General features: G+C 40.2%; 1 protein-coding gene across 3 annotated transcripts in view; it reads right to left on the reverse strand.

Annotated features, from left to right (window-relative positions):
- The window catches only part of CHCHD3 (coiled-coil-helix-coiled-coil-helix domain containing 3), a 297,487-nt gene extending 288,211 nt beyond the window's left edge, over positions 1-9,276 (reverse strand). For all 3 annotated transcript variants that reach the window (XM_006144989.2, XM_014586463.1, XM_014586462.1), the window contains exon 1: positions 9,030-9,276. In XM_006144989.2, the coding sequence (XP_006145051.1) occupies positions 9,030-9,110 (81 nt within the window). In that variant the 5' untranslated portion in view covers positions 9,111-9,276. The remainder of the gene's footprint in view (positions 1-9,029) is intronic.
- Between the last annotated feature and the right edge of the window lie 7,334 nt (positions 9,277-16,610).

The raw sequence follows: 16,610 nt of genomic DNA on the forward strand, positions 1-16,610 counted from the left end.
AAGTCAGAGTCTCAAAGGCACACTCAAACATCCCTCTCAAGCTCAATTTCCAGATTTTCCCTTTTTACTACAAACCATTCTACACCCCTACAAGGCTATAAAAAAAATGCCTATGTGGTCTCGTATAGAACTCTTCATGTAGAACTCAGAACTCCTGGCCTCATGAGAGGGAGGTAGGTACCTTTTAAGGTTCAGTTCTTACATTGTAAACCCTTCACTAACCAAACCAGTTCCCCATTCCATTCTAACCATATCTAACCCAAACTACCCTTCCTGGTACCCTCACTACCTGGCTCAAACCTCCATTAAAGCATCAGAAGACAGAACAGGTATTTGCCTTCCATATTTGCCTTTCTGCCTTTCCATGACATTGTACGCTTCTAAATATTAATGTCATTCATTCAACACAAGTTTACTAAGCCAGGCACAAATCAATGAACAATTTGCTACTTACATCTCAGGACCCACAAGAAAATGGAAACAAGATGGCAAAGGGAAAGACTACAGCTCAAAACTTGTCCTCTGAGATGACATCTGTGACTCCTTTCTTGGAAGAGAAGTGAAAGAGGGGCCAGCAGTTAGGGTAATGGCTATGTCACTGGACTCCCATGCAGTCAACCATGGTTCGCGTCCCGGACCCAGTGGCTTGAAACTCACTCCGGGCGCATGTGCGTGAGTGCCCAGGATCCCAAGAGGAGAATGGAGGAGAAGGGACTGCAGCATGGCCATCCCCCCTGGGGGGTGATTTTCCACTTTCTATCTCTCTGTCTGTCTCTGTCTGGCAAGCACACGTGCCCTGTAGAAAAAAACCTCTCCAAAAAAAAAATAAATAAATAATAATAATAATATTTACAGGTGAAATCATTTTAAAATATAGGTACTATTCAAATAAATTCTGATGAGCTATTTCCATTTCTTTTCTGTTTATAAAGCTTGCTATAGGTCACATGCATTTGCCAAAGAAAGACAGAGTGAGAAAGAGACAGGGAAAGTTCGACCACGGTTCGCATCCCGGACCCAGTGGTTTAAAACTCACGCCGGGCACATGTGCGTTTGTGCCCAAGATCCCGAGAGGAGAATGGAGGAGAAGGGACTGCAGCGTGACCATCCCCCCGGGGGGCGATTTCTCGCTTTCTGTCTCTATGTCTCTGTCTGTCTGGCGAGCATACGTGCCCTATAGCGAAAACCTCTCCAAAAAAAAGAAACTCATCTGCAAAGTGGAGATGCATCTCAGGAAAATAAAATAAAACACCCTAAGACTGCTTCTAATGCTCTTAATTTATAGTAAGAAAAAGAGACCATGGGGCCAACAGGTGGTATGGTAGTTAAGGCGCTAGACTCACACAAGGCCAACCACAACTCAGGTTCCAGACCCTGCAGCTTGAAATTCATGACAGGCACACCTGTGTGCCCAAAATCCTGACAGGAGAATGGAGGAGAAGGAACTGCAGTGTGGTCATGTCCCATGGGGGTGGGGGGTTGATTGCTCACTGTCCCTCTCTGTGTCTCTCTCTTGTGAGCACCTGAACCCTATGGCAAAAGCCTACATTTAAAAAAAAAAAAAACAGAAGAAGAAGAAGAAGAAAAGGAGAATAATATCCAATTACTGGCAGCACCAAGACCAGAAGCAATAAGCCCCTCTCTAGTCCAATGTTCCACTACTAGACAACACACTGCTTCAATCTCACCCGGAAACAAAAATATATCACTTCCTAATGAAAAGATCAATTGAGCCTCAGTTTTTAGAATCTTATTTTAACGGGCATGACTTTCAAGTGGTCAGGTCCAGTCCTCAAACCACAGTTGGCCATGTGGGAATCCAGCACCTTAACCACCATACCAGCTGCTGGCCCCAATAAACCCATTCCTTTATTCCATTTTCTATTAGCTCTTTGAAGTCCTCATGCATAAAGCTAATTCAGCTTATAATTTTTATATTTATGTAATTATACCATTTTATATTTTAAAATAGTTTGCATTTTAAAATTCTTTCTTTATCTCAGGCCAAAGAAAAGGAACTGCAACTACACTAAAAATATAATTTACCTAAACAAAAAGCAAATGTGCTGGCTAAAAATCAAGGTTAACTATAAGCTTTCACCTGTACTGGAAACAGGCCATTCTTTTTATAAATACCATTTCATCTAATGCTTCTCATCTACATTCATCCCCTGCTACTATACACTGCTGCTTTCAAAATGACTACTGAAAGTCCACTCAGTCTCTAAAGTAGCCTCAAAAACATCATCCCTTGAGAGAGTATTTAAAAAGCTGGTCCAGAAGAGAAACAAAAGCAAGGCCACTTACTAGCTCTGCAACCCTAGGGAAGTCACCTCGGTTCCCTCTTCTGAAAAATATTTTCCCCCAGGGGTGATGAGAAGGATCATAGTTTCTGCATCATAAACTGTAACTGGCTACACAAAGACTTGGTAATCTTATTAACCAGCCTGCTCCAGTCACATGGGCTTTGACTGATTTTTATTTCACCTTGGTTCATTCTCATCAAGTAGGCCTGAGCTGATACTGAGTTCCTTCTCTCCATGGTGCATGGTGCACCAGGCCTACAGCAATTGCTGGCAGAAACTACGAGCATGCTGGTATGCTACAGAAAGAGCTCATTACCTTTACCTACACCCTTTCAGTAGTAAAAGAATGTCTCTTTCAACCTAATTACTAATTGTTTCCTATTAACTTTTTATTTCTTTTTGTGGCTTCCTTGATGCCTCAAAATATGCTACTTGGTGTCAAAGTCTCACATCAGTTCAAAACATTGCCCAATGTGGTCTCTGGTGACAGCTCAGTAAATCACAAGCACATCATCAAAAGGAGCACATGCAATTCATACTGTAGGGTTGCCTTATTGAGAGTGAACCTCTTTCTTTTGTTTTTATGAGCATTCACCAACCTCATCTTTTAGGCCCTTCCACAAGAGTGCCATGGTAGTCTACCTTGAGACTCTGCTGACTCCAAGCACTCTCACTCTCCCCAAGTGGGTCCATGGCTATAACAACACAAAGCAGTAGTCTTGCTGTGTTGCATTTGTACCTAAGGTTAACATTCTCCACGTTGATCTTCTACTTGCAGTAGTTAGTTCAGACCTGCACTCATCTGATCTCAATGAATGCGGATACTCAGTTGTGAGGCACTGATAAGACTTAGAGGTTGACCAGAGGTACACACAGAATCTGTAGCTGTAGAACCCTGCTTCTTTATGATGAAAACTAACCCAAAAAAGGACAAACGTACATCTAGCTTCTCTCGGAGCTAGATGTGCAGTCTCTGAGTAAGAAGTAACTTATTCAGGGAACATCTCTTTTCTAAAACTATTGACTAACTTACACATACTAGACTGCTTTCCGGCTAGCAGGGCAAATGCCATGTACAATTTACAGCAATTATCTGTATCAACAAATGTGAAATAACCCACATACACATACTGACGCTGGGAATTACACTCTAAGGTTCACAGATTCAATGGTCCCTGTTTTAATTCCTCAAATGTATACAAAATGTCCTGCTTATTGCATTGTTTTGAGTAGCGTCCATGGCTTACAGATACATGGTGATCTAGGAACTAAGAGATGTTAAGAACCACTGCTCTCATATAAGGGGCAATCAAGAGAAACAGGCCTGCCAACATTCAGTTCCCTGATCTTGCCTATGCACCCTTCTCTCTACTGCTCCGTAAGACAAATATAAGGACAGAGAACTTGCCAAGTGTAAATTTGTGCTACTCACCACACCAACGCACTCCAGAAATGAGAAAAAGATGTGTGTCATCTTCTATAGTCATCCCAATGATGTCTTCCCACCCAGCTTGTTTGGTCTCATCGAAAACTAGGGCAAACACACAGCCCACAAATCCAGATTTTCTCCAGAAATGGAAGACTGGGTGAAAAAGACACTGAGTCTTTCTACTCCCAAGGAACACAGGAATAAAAGGAGGAGAACATCTTTTAAGTTACCTTTTCCCATGAGGTCAAGTTAGGAACCAAGTTAGGAACAGACAAATCAGACCCCCAATCTGTAATAGCTTTTCTTATCTCTTCCAGTATGTCTTACCAAACGTATTAACGATCTCAGACCCTCTTTCTCTGTTAGTCTTCCTTCCATGAGATATCAGTCATTTTCTGTGAAAACATGGGTTTACTTTCCAACTACCTTTTTAAGACATAGGCCACAAAAAAATGGACATTATTATTTGAGGGAGATTGATCCCAAATACTTACATAAGGGCATGAGGGAGAAGGCAGAGTGCCATACACTTACACAGAAACACATAAAACATGCAATTTTTAGCTTATGTTTGCAGTTTGTCACTTGTGTTTCTGTGCAGTTGTCCATGGAAATCACGAACTTCTGTCTTTACAAAATCCTAAAAGGCTTAACATGATACTCTGCCCAAGAGATATGTGGACTCTGAAGTCGAAAGGACCAACAATCTTTAGTAAACTGGATTACCTGAACATTCCTCAATGCTCCCAGTGGCTGGCCAGACTTAAAGTCTCTGCTAAAAAGAACTCTCCAGAATCCTGGTAACACCCCACATTAAGTTATCTCTTCCTTTAGGAACCCTCAACTGCCAACACTAAGCAAAGCAGAAGTTGTGTTCTATATAAATATCCATACAGTCACAACTGGCTTCTGTGAATTTCAGCTTGCAGCTTCAAGGCCAGCTGCAGAGTTCGTTCATGCCTGGAAAGCATGATAAATATTACTTTGAAAATGATACTCATTGAAGTTGACATTTGCTCTAGAAGAGTTCACTCACAACTTTGATGTTTCAGATAAACTTGTGAAAAAATGAGTCCTAGGCTTACCTTCCAAGCAGGAACAGCAGGTGCTCACAAAAATCCTATTAAGCACTTGTAATATGAGTAATGAAAATGCTCGGTGTTTCTATCACTGGAAATTTATTTTAGACTTCGAGAGGAGGGCAAGGCAAGAGGGTGGCCTTTCATCCAAACCATATGAGTAGTTTCTGATTCAAAGTTAGAGTACAGTATGAGAATATGGGTTATTTTATGGAAGAGAAGAGAAAAGCTATCAACTGGTAAGGATAAAGAAAAAGTCAAGACCCTATAAATAATACAAAAATAACATCTGGTAGGTGAGAAGAAACTTTAAACTCAAAATTATAAGTAGCTGCCTTTTAAGCACCTTAGTAAGAAAAATAAAGAAAAACATGATCTAGTAATAAACTCAGACTACTGAAAGCCTTACGCTGCTCCCTAAATGTTATTCTTCATAAATTAAGATAAACGAAGATGAAATTACTATCCTTACCAGTAGAACAATAAAGAGTTGGTTTTCTAGTGATTGTTGAATCATCGATAAACTGTCATTTCTTACAATCTGTGACATGTTAGGCAATTGGGCAAAGTTGAAATTTTTTTTTTTTTTTTTTTTGGAGAGGTTTTTGCTACAGGGCGTGTGCGCTCGCCAGAAAGACAGAGAGACAGAAAGCGAGAAATCACCCCCCAGAGGGGATGGCCACGTCGCAATCCCTTCTCCTCCATTCTCCTCTCAGGATCTTGGGCATGCATGCACACGCGCCCGGCGTGAGTTTAAGCCACCAGGTCCGGGACTCAAACAGTGGTCGACTACATGGGAGTCCAGCGACATAGCCATTACACTAACTGCTGGTCCCCAAAGTTGAAAATTTTCTTTGGCAAGTTGAACTCACACATTTATAATTCCAAACTAAAGTTAGGGCCTCGTCAGCACTAGCTTTAACTGACTGAGCTAAAACGCAATGGCTCACTTACATACTGAGAACATCATTTCTTACCCTTCCCTGTGTCTCAGAATGAAACAAGACAACTGTTCCACGCCAAGAAAAAAAAAACAAAGATCAGTTAAAAAGGATCTACAAAAGGCCTAGGCAAAAATCACACAGGCAATCGAGGCAGCACACAAGACTCCCAGTTCCCAACCTACAAGCCTTTAGGTAGCCTCTTGGAGCACAACATGCCCCTATTTGTAACCAATTTTTCTGAGTTCATTAAGTTTGTGTATCCATTCTCCTGAACATTGCTAGTAACAGCCACTACTAATAAGTGCAAACACTGACCAATATTAGACACTGGACGGACACTTACATGATGTCAAATTCTCACAAATAGGTCAATTATCCAGATAAACTGAGTAAGGAAACACAACCAAGACTGACTTGTCCAGGGCCACAGCTAGCTAGAGACAGAGCTAGAATCCAAATTCAGGTCTCTTTCCACTACACTATATCCCACTTTCGAAGAATCTTAGACATGAAAGGAACCCTAATATAAGAATGCTACCTTTTATTGAAAATCTACACTGTGTGGGTAGGCCCTATAGCCAAGTGGTTAAAGAAAACCAGATTGCACATGGCCAACCATAGTTCAAATCATGGTCCCAGTGGCCTGAAAAACACATTAGGTATGTGTGTGTGTGTGCCCAAAATCCCAATAGGGTGGAGAAATGGAAAAGAAGGCATTATGGCATGACCATGCCTCCCCTCTCTTCCTCTGGCATGCACATGTGTCCTCTGACAATTAATATTTTAAAAGAAAGAAAATATACAATATGCCAGGTGCTTTAAATACCTTACCTCATCTTCTTACCACAACCAGTCAAGGGAGGTAATGATATTACCCTTTATGGGTAAGAAAATACAATCAGAGAAGTGACTTGTTCAAAGCCACAGCCTAATAAATAACTGAAATTTAAACTGAGGTCTGTTTAATTCTAAATAAATAAATATCGACAGAAAAATATCTACAAAAGACCTAAACAAAAATCACACAAGCACTCAGGGCAAAACATTAGGCTAATTCATAAATACCCAACATGAGATTTATACTACTATCTGTTTAATCCCAAAGTTGGCGTTCAACTTGTCAATGACCTCAAAGAAATCACAATGACCTGAGTACTCAACAATTTAGCAGCACAATAGTTTTAGAGGAAATCGCAATAGGCTGAGTGAATGGCCTGAGTACTCAACAATTTAGCAGCCCGATAGTTTTAGAGGAAATCGCAATAGGCTGAGTACAACTACAAGAAACTTGCAAGCCCACTAGAATCATAGAATTTCAGAAATGGAAACGATAGACAAGAGATCAGAGAGATGTACTCAGTCCTGCCATTTTGCTGATGAGAAAAGTAAAGCTCGGAGATTGCCAATTATCCTTGAAAGGGAATGTGAAGCACTGGAGAATAGTCCAAGGGCATTCCAGGTGAAGGGTGTATTCTGAAGAAAGGCAAAGAGGTCAAATCAAGCCCAGTGTGTGCTTGAACTGCAACAGTATAGATAAACTGTAATAGGAGAAGGAAGAAAAGTGAATGCTTCTGTTAAGTTATGCTGCCAAGAAACATAGTTGCTTTTAAAAAGTATTTTTTAGACATTGTTTCTACTTTTAATAGACTACAAATCCCTACTGTCATTTTATCCTATTCAGCTTTACCTAACATTTGATTAGAACTGAATTGAGGGACCAATAGTTGACAGAATGGTTACATCACTGGACTCCCATACAGTTAACCGCAACTGAGTCCCCGTACCCAGCAGCTTAGAACTCACACCAGGCTCGTGTGTGTGTGCCCAAAATCCTGCGAGGAAAATGGAGGAGAAGAGATTGCGGCATGGCCATCCCACCTTGCAGAGTGATTGCTCGCTTTCTGTCTCTCTGTCCAGCGAGCGCAAGCACATATATCTACCAACATCTTCTTACACAAAACTTACTTTGCTTTTCCTTTTAATTCCTTTTCACTCTTTGGTGTTGAACACCCAAGGCCTAAAGGCAAGATGTATAATACCTCTGCATCAAACTCAAGAGTTTATATTAATTTTTATTTTACTCCAAAGAGAACCATTGAACCACAATAATGCAAAGAACGTAGTCTCAGATGTTTTAAAACCAAATTGCACTATTACCGTTAATTAATATGTTATGAAGAAATGCTGGTAAGACCAAAAACTGAGTTCAACAGTCTGAGTTTCTATAGGAAAACTTTAATAAATTCTTCTCAAGGTAACAATTTCAGAGAAATGTTTTTAAACAATTTCAGTATTTAAGAAGTTTTATTTCTTAAAAACAAATGCTAAAGAGAACTTACACATTTAATTTATTCAGGCTGGTTGTGTAATAACAGAGGAAAAAAATATGAAGTATTATAAAACTTTCTGAAGTCAAAATTGCTTTATTTACTAGGTTCAGACATCATGCTTCCAAAAATGTGAGGCTCCCAAGTCTGGTGCAGCAAGGAATGTGTTAATGAAGTTAGTGCTGGTATAATGACACCCTAGAGAAAAACCAAGTTTTTAGTTTGTTTCCAGTACATGCAGAGGGCATAAAAAAATTCTCAGTCAGAACTAACATTACAGAAACACTGCAAACCTATCTCAGCCCCTATCAGGCTGGAGACACCAGCCGGGAATCAACCGGGTCTAGCCCAAAATTTAGGCAAGCAGCCCACACTGGTGGCGACTGGGAAAGACGAGATATCAAGTGCAAGTGAAGGGGGAAGAAGCAAAAGTCACCCCGGCAGGTCTGTGGGTATGTGGGTGTACTCGTGCGTGGGCATGTTGGGGGAAGGGGTGCTTAATGACTGAAAACAAAAGCGTTTCTTTAAAATGTCAATTCATCCTGAGTGATGATACGGGCAGTAGAAGGCAGAGTTTGGGTCTTGAACCCAGGAAGCTAAGTCAAGACCCATTTCACAGATAGGTACAATGAGGCAGAGGTTCCAAATTAAAGTTCCGCAACTAGGGTGCAGTACAGATGATCCTAGACCGTGAGTCCCAGGAGAGTCCACCTGGCATCCCCCACCCTCCCCAGCTCAGTGCCTAGCACCTGGCACACAACCAGGAACTAACTGAATGAATCTTCCTCGTCTTGACACTCCGAGCTTCTTGCCAGAGCCCTGGGCTTCTGGCCGGACACGACTGGGTCCAGGACAGGAGAAACCAGACTCAGCAGCCCCTGGGAGTACGGGGGTTTGGGGTCCGAGTCCGAATGCTGGCCCTCCGTCCGCTCACTGGCACTCACCCGGATGCCCTTCACCACCGTGATGTTCTCATTCTCGTCCGCCTCGAAGGTGACCCGGCGCGTGCTGGCGGTCCCGCCCATGGCTCCTGCTTCCGCCCTGGCAGAGACCTAGCGCAGACCCACGAGCACGTCAGGGCCCCCGCGCACACACGCGCGTGGAGGCGCCGGACACTTCCCTCGCACAGCGGGAGCAAGGCCACGACCCCAAGAAGCAAGGAGAAGGCGCCGGTCTGAGCTCCCGCCTCCTCCGGTCACGCGCCACAACAAAAAAGCCCCAGATTGGTCAGAAATGCAAATAGCCCGCCTTTACCCGAGAGAGGCACTTGGATTGGCTGGGTCGGACCCGGATGCTATGGCAACAGGTGGTGTTTGATAGGTTTCCGGAGACCCTGAGCGTAGTGGGAATTGTAGTCTTAATCTGGCGCGATGGGTGCTGGGACATTCTTGCCAAACTGCCAAGAGCCAGAGGAGAGCAGGGCATCCTGGGAGTTGTGGTCCTAACGTCCTCAAAGACTTTTAAGTAGACAACTTTCAAGGACGTTCATGTATCAGACAAACATGCTTTGAAGACGTTGTTCTAGAAACTTAGGCTAATGAATTAAAAGACACAAACTCTCAAAGATATTCACAGTTTAATGAGAGGTTGCACTTGCCTAATGAAGCCATTCCTAGATTCCCATACAACGCAAAACTTAGCACTTTATTATTTTAGTCTTAGCCGTTCAAAGGAAAACCTTCACTTGGCTTATGTTCATATCTTGTGCACTTTATGCGTGTAGTATACTATGGCTTTAACATCTGTGTTTGCAGCAAGAATGCAGAGCATTCACCTCTCACATTTGTGTCTCTTTCCAGTTGCGCAAGTCCTGCAGTCAGAAAAACGTTGAACGACTGCCAAAGATGGCATAAACTAGTGGAGGCACTGAAATTACATCAGACAAAGTTGAGATAACCTACTTCGGAAAGTTTCTAGTTTGGTATTTTATCTCTACAAGACCAGGCCAGTAAATGTTTTAGGTTATCCATGTAAATAAAATGGCACTTAAGAAAGTTACTGGAAAAATGGGCATTTCCTATGAGTTTATGATGCAAACAATTTAGAAATCTGTAGTCTTTTCATAACATGCAGTTTCCAGGAACTTTTTGAAGGACCTCCCCCACCCCATTTAATTATCTTTTGCTAAATACTGTTACATGTAAGTTTAGTCATATGACTTTAGTCTTAACAGAGGCAGATATATTCTCTTTAGAAATTAGGTTAATGAAGGTACTGTCTTCAGTTCCTTTCAGCATTAGTCTGCTAGGTGATGTAGCATCTACAACACATCATGCCAAAGGCATCCACAACAATGCAGTAACATTTTTGAGCTTCACTTATGTGCTGTTTGGATGGCCTATAGCCTAGTGGTTAAAGGAGCCAGATCCCACATATTCAACTGTGTTTTGAATTTCAGCCTGGCTACGTGGGAATCCAGCGACATAGCCATTACGCTAACTGCTGGTTCCCAACAATGCAGTAACATTTTTGAGCTTCACTTATGTGCTGTTTGGATGGCCTATAGCCTAGTGGTTAAAGGAGCCAGATCCCACATATTCAACTGTGTTTTGAATTTCAGCCTGGCTACCTGAAAAAACACACCAGTTGCGTGTGTGCCCCAAATACCAACAGCTGGAGAAATGAAAGAGAGAGAATTGTAATGTGACCACTCCCCATTGTGGGGATGCTTTCTCCCTCCCCAAGCCCCATCTCTGACTTTCTCTGGAGAGAGCAGGAACCCTCAGACAATTTAAAAATACACACAGAGAGAGAGAGAGAGAGAGAGAGAGAGAGAGAGAGTTGAACTGTTACTGTAAGAATGTTTAGGACAAAACTATGTCTTTTTCATCTCTATACCCCTGGTAAGTAGCAGAGTGTTGAATACTCTCCACATTTTGTTTCTTTCAACATATCTGCATCTAAATTACACTATGCTACTTTGCATTTTAAAGACTACATGCTGTTTTGTACTTGTTCACAAGTTATAATATTTTTCAATCTTCCTTCTTCAGGGAACTAAAATTTCCAGGAATTACTGTCTTTCCTTTCTTTGGGAACTTGCCTCCACAAACATACCTTTACATATTACCCCAGTTCATAACATATATTAGAGATTCTACATAAAAACAAATAGTCAAAAAGTCCTTACTAAAGTAATTCATTACAAATAAGTGGGTTTTGGCAGGAAGTAGAAAGATTAAGAAAATGTTATCTTGAACATATTTATTGCTTTATAAATTATAATCAGGTCTCTAAATCCAATATATTAAAGATGTTGAAAGCATAAAAAAAAAATAGTGGGATCTCTTCTTTTTTTCTGATTTATAAAATATATATCTTTCTTTTTTATATTTTATTTATTTTACATTCTTTCACTATATATCATTGCAGCACACAAAATGAGTTTTCTCCTCCAGAATACACTGTATATTGAGTGTATCACTGTATATTGAGTGTATCACCATACATGTTACCTTCAACAAATAATTTTCCATTTCTTATTTCTATATATATGTCACTATATATGTCACTTCTTATTTTTCCCCTTGGTTTCCTCCCTCTCACCCTGTGCCATTTCCCACTCTCCTCCCACACTGTCTCTGGTATCTAAGTTGTTTTCCATGCTTGTTTGTTTGGGGGTTTTTTCCCACATTTTATTGATTCACAAAAGATTTTAATTAAACTAAGGGACTAGCAGTTGGCATAATGACTATGTCACTGGACTCCCATGTAATTGACCGTGGTTCAAGTCCCAGACCTGGTGGCTTAAACTCACACCAGGCGCATGTGTGTGCATGCCCAAGATACCAAGAAGAGAATAGAGAAGGGATTGCAGTGTGGCCATCCCCCGAGAAGGTGATTTCTCACTTTCTGTCTCTCTGGCAAGCGCATGCGCCCTATAGCCAAAACCTCTCCAAAAAATAAATAAATAAAAATTTTAAAAAATATTTCAATTAAATGAAATACTTTCAATAGTAAGTACAGTTGATATAAACAAATCTATGAACACATGTCTGACATTAGGCATAAATCTCACTGAGTAAAATGAACATAGTATAAAGTAGCACCTAGCTGAGGCTATATAGCTTACTGTAGTCATTAAGTAGATATGCTTTTCATTTATTTTTGTTTTTTATGTATTTTTTTAATTTCTAGAAAAATAGTTTTATCTTTAATAAATCAAAAATAAAAAATGTTAAGTAAAATTTGCTTAAGACTTAAAACTACGGGACCAGCAGTTAGCGTAATGGCTATATCGCTGGACTCCCACATAGTCGAACGCGGTTCGAGTCCTGGACCCAGTGGCTTAAACTCACCCCGGGCACGTGTGCGTGCGTGCCCAAGATCCCAAGAGGAGAATGGAGGAGAAGGGATTGCGGCATGGCTATCCTCCCTACGGGGTGATTTCTCACTTTCTATCTCTCTGTCTCTCTCTGTCTGGCAAGTGCACGCGCCCTGTAGCAAAAACCTCTCCAAAAAAAAAAAAAAAAAAAAAGACTTAAAGCTGGGGTAAAGTTTCATATTCTGGTCAAACAGTAAGTAGATACTAAAAACTCAAAGAACAGATATGGACAACGTTAAAATCTAGTAACAAATGCACTGTAATCATCTGAAACCTTTTTTCTTTCTCTCCATTCCCCCTTTTTCCAAAGAGAGGTATAAACTACTTAGTCACAAAAATATATATAAGTTGTAATGATGTATAGTGAATTAATGTAAAAAAAATAAATTTAAAGAAAAGAAAAAAAAAGAAGGTATTGCCTGATTCCTGACCATGCTTGCTATGATGCAGTGAAAGATTTGGTCTGTTATTTGCACAAAGCCCCAGAAGAATACTAGTTGATTTAGTTGGCTTTGCTGTAACCTTTTATAAGAAACTTCAAATTAGACTCTTTTAAAAAGCTTTTGAGTCAAATCAGGAATTCACTATATGACCACCTGTACTTAAGAGATTTTTGGGCCTGTCAGGAAGTGCCTGCCAGGCAGAACTGTTTATGGTACCAGATAATCTTTCTAAGAGCTTCTGTTGTCTCTTTTGAGATCTATCTTAGTTCCTTAGCTTTATGATCATATCTTCAGATATGACATTCCAGTCAAAGCCCTGGAAATAACCAGTATTTTCCATTTATGATGCAAGACAATAGATTTTATTGAACCTAGGCAAATAACCATTCTGCCACAAAATAAGAATGCTCACAAATATTTTCCAATTCCAGAGAAGTCAGAAACAGAAAAGTTTCAATAAAAAAAAAGTAACAAATTGCTGAACCTATCAACAACTCAAATGAAGAAACCAAAAAATCCTTAAACCTGGAAGACAAAACTTAGAAGAAAATCAGTTATGTTTTAGTCAAAAGTCATAAAATTCTATTTCACCAGCTCAGTCTCATGTAATTAATCTCTCTCTTCTGTTGAATTTGCAGTGCTACTGTGGTTCGATCTTTCCGTTTAAATCCTGGAAGTTGACATTCAACATTATTATTGATATATCTGGACTTGTCCCTGCCATTAAGACAGCCATCTTCTTGGGTTTTTGTTTTTGTTGTTGTTGTTGTTTTGTTGTTGTCTCTCTTAGTTTTCCTGATATAACACTGTCTTCAGAACTTCTTGAAGAGTTGGTCTGGTGTTGGAAAACTCTTTCAGGTCTTGTTTATCTGAGAATGTTTTTATCTTTTCTTCCCATATGAAGGATAATCTTGCCGGGTATAGTATTCTTGGTTGAAATCATTTTTCATTTAACACTTTGAATATATTTTCCCATTCTTTCCTTGCTTCCATTGTTTCTGATGAAAGGTCCAACATTGGCCTGATGGGATAATCTTTTAAGTTTTTTTTTTGTTTTTTGGAGAGGTTTTTGCTATAGGGTGCATGCATTTGCCAGACAGACAGAGAGAGACAGAGAGACAGAAAGCAAGAAATCACCCCCCAGAGGGGATGGCCACACCTCAATCCCTTCTCCTCCATTCTCCTCTCGGGATCTTGGGCACGCACGCATACGTGCCTGGCGTGAGTTTAAGCCACTGGGTCTGGGATGCGAACCGCGGTCTACTACATGGGAGTCCAGCGACATAGCCATTACACTAACTGCTAGTCCTACCTTTTAAGTATCTTGATGTTTCTCTCTTGCCAATCTTACTATCTTGTCTTTGTCTGCAGTTTTGGCCAATCTGGCTATGATGTGACTTGGAGAAGATCTTCTTGCATCAATTCTATTTGGGGTCCTTTGTATTTCATGGGTCTGGATTTTTGAATGCCTCTCTAGGTTTGGAAATTTTTCTTCCAGGATTTCATGAACTAGATTATTAATGCCCTTATTAGTTTTTTCACCTTCTGGGATACCAATTATCTGGATGTTTGGGTGATTAATGGTATCTAGTATTTCTCATATATTATTCTTATTTTGGGGGGTTATTTTCTCAGTATTCCTGGTGATTTTTTTCTAGGTCAGAAGTTTTGTCTACTACATCTGAGATTCGATCTTCTGCAGTCTGATCTGTTTTTAATACTTTCAAAGGAGGTTTTGATTTCCTGTATTACAGCCTTCATCTCTAACAGCTCCGTTTGATTCTTTTTTATGGTGTGTATTTCTTCTTTCAAATTGTGGAAGAACTTCCTCATCTCCTGGAACTAGCTGTCTCTTTTCTTTTGCACCTTCTGGAGTTCATTGTCTCTCTCCTCTTGCTTCTCAAATAGTTTTGTCACAATGAATATTCTGAAGTCTTTATCTAACATTTCCACTGCCTATGGATGATGAAGGGTTGTTACTTTCCCTTACAGAGAGATATTTTCTTGGTTTCTCATATTTCTTGTGCTTTTGTGTTGGTTTCTGGTCATATGATGGATTATACATTTTTTCCTAATTTCCTGGCCTAAGCTCTAATTGTTCAGAGGCATGTGGGAAGAGATGACCCACAATCTCTCTGCAGTTCCATTTCTTGATGCTCACCAAGCAACCTGTGCTTTTGCTGTTTGAACTGGATATTACAAAGACCTCCCAGTTTCTAGAGAACACATGCACCTGGGCTGAGGTGTGAGGTTTCAACTCAGAGTTTGAGGCATATGGGAGGGGATGAGCCACGCTCTCAGCAGCTCTGCATTTCTCTCTGTTGCTCGCTTTGCAATCTCTCTTCCCTGATTTTTAGTCACTTGGTGGTGTAGTCACTTTTGACTAATTTGTTGGAGAAGTGTCTTGTAACTGTAAGCTCATATTCTTCACTTTACTGTGAGGTACTTCTGTGCCAATTTCTCTTCTCTATTGTGTTTTGCAACGTGGTATCTGCAGAAAGAGATTTGAATTCAGATTTATGAAGTGGAGTTTCTAACTTTGTGAAGCAGGTTCAGTGTGGGTTGAGGATTTCTATGACCCTAAAAGTATTCAGATGTTTGGCTACTGTACACCTAGGCCTGTCGAAATACTCAGTGTGCGGAAGCTGTCTAGGTGTTTAGATCTGGAAGGAGAGGTTTGGAGCAGAGGGTCTTCAGTTACCCTAGTCCCTTTGAAACAGACAGGGCCCAACTCAAATATAGATAGATTATGTCTAGGTGTTTGGGTGTGGAGGGAGAGGTTTGGATCACAAGGTCATTGGTAATGCTAGTCCCTGAAGGGGACAGGACCCAACTCAGATATACATAGATTCTGTCTAGGTGTTTGAGTCTGGAAGGAGAGGGTTAGAGTAGAGGGTCATTGGTTATCCTAGTCTCTGAAAGGGTCAGGGTCAAGCTCAGATATAGATGAATTTTGTCTAGGTGTTTGGGTCTGTGGGATCTCTTTTTGATTCAAATTCTCATAAGTAGTCTTATAAGGCAAGATAATCTAAAAGTACTTCAGAATGTCTAATCTATTTCTATTAACATTAAAATAAGGGTTTTAATTTTAAAATATATATATTATTTTTGGAAAAATGCTTATCTTAAAATATTGTCCTATCCATGTCAATTTCAAGACCAGTCATGCCTACAGCCCCTGCGTGAGCTACTCAGAACCTGCATGCTCCCTTTCTCTCTGAGTGCAGCTTAGTTGTGGTCTTCTAACCCAAAGGCAAATTTACTAGCCAAAGACCTAAGAAGTTAAATTATGTCCCTACCTCCAAAAAACTTAATCGCTAACACTTGAGCCACTCAGATTCCCTTTCTTTCCTCCTTTTCACTAACACTTTATCACTTCAAATTTAAACTTGAAAATTTAGAGCATACAGAAATGAAGCAAAATGTTATTTTCATTAATTGTTTATGTCTTAATTTGTATAAATATATAATATTGGTGAAACCACTGGCATAGAGAATTTTTTATTTACTTTAGCTAATTAGTTTATGTCTAAAGATGACTTTATATCCCCTATCAAACCCCTGGAAATGTAGGTTTATATCATATTGACATCTCTCTTCTCTGACCGAGGTAGGACAAGTTCTTACGCATATCCATTGCAGAGGTTTGTGAGAACAAATGTTGGAGCAAACATCCAAATGTCTACTAAAACAGGTCAACTGCACTTGGTACATCTGTAAATTGAATGTTATTCATCCAAAAGAATGGAAGATTTTAA

The sequence above is a fragment of the Tupaia chinensis genome, unplaced genomic scaffold, assembly GCF_000334495.1.
Source record: "Tupaia chinensis unplaced genomic scaffold, TupChi_1.0 Scaffold000140_1, whole genome shotgun sequence".
Taxonomy (NCBI): domain Eukaryota; kingdom Metazoa; phylum Chordata; class Mammalia; order Scandentia; family Tupaiidae; genus Tupaia; species Tupaia belangeri.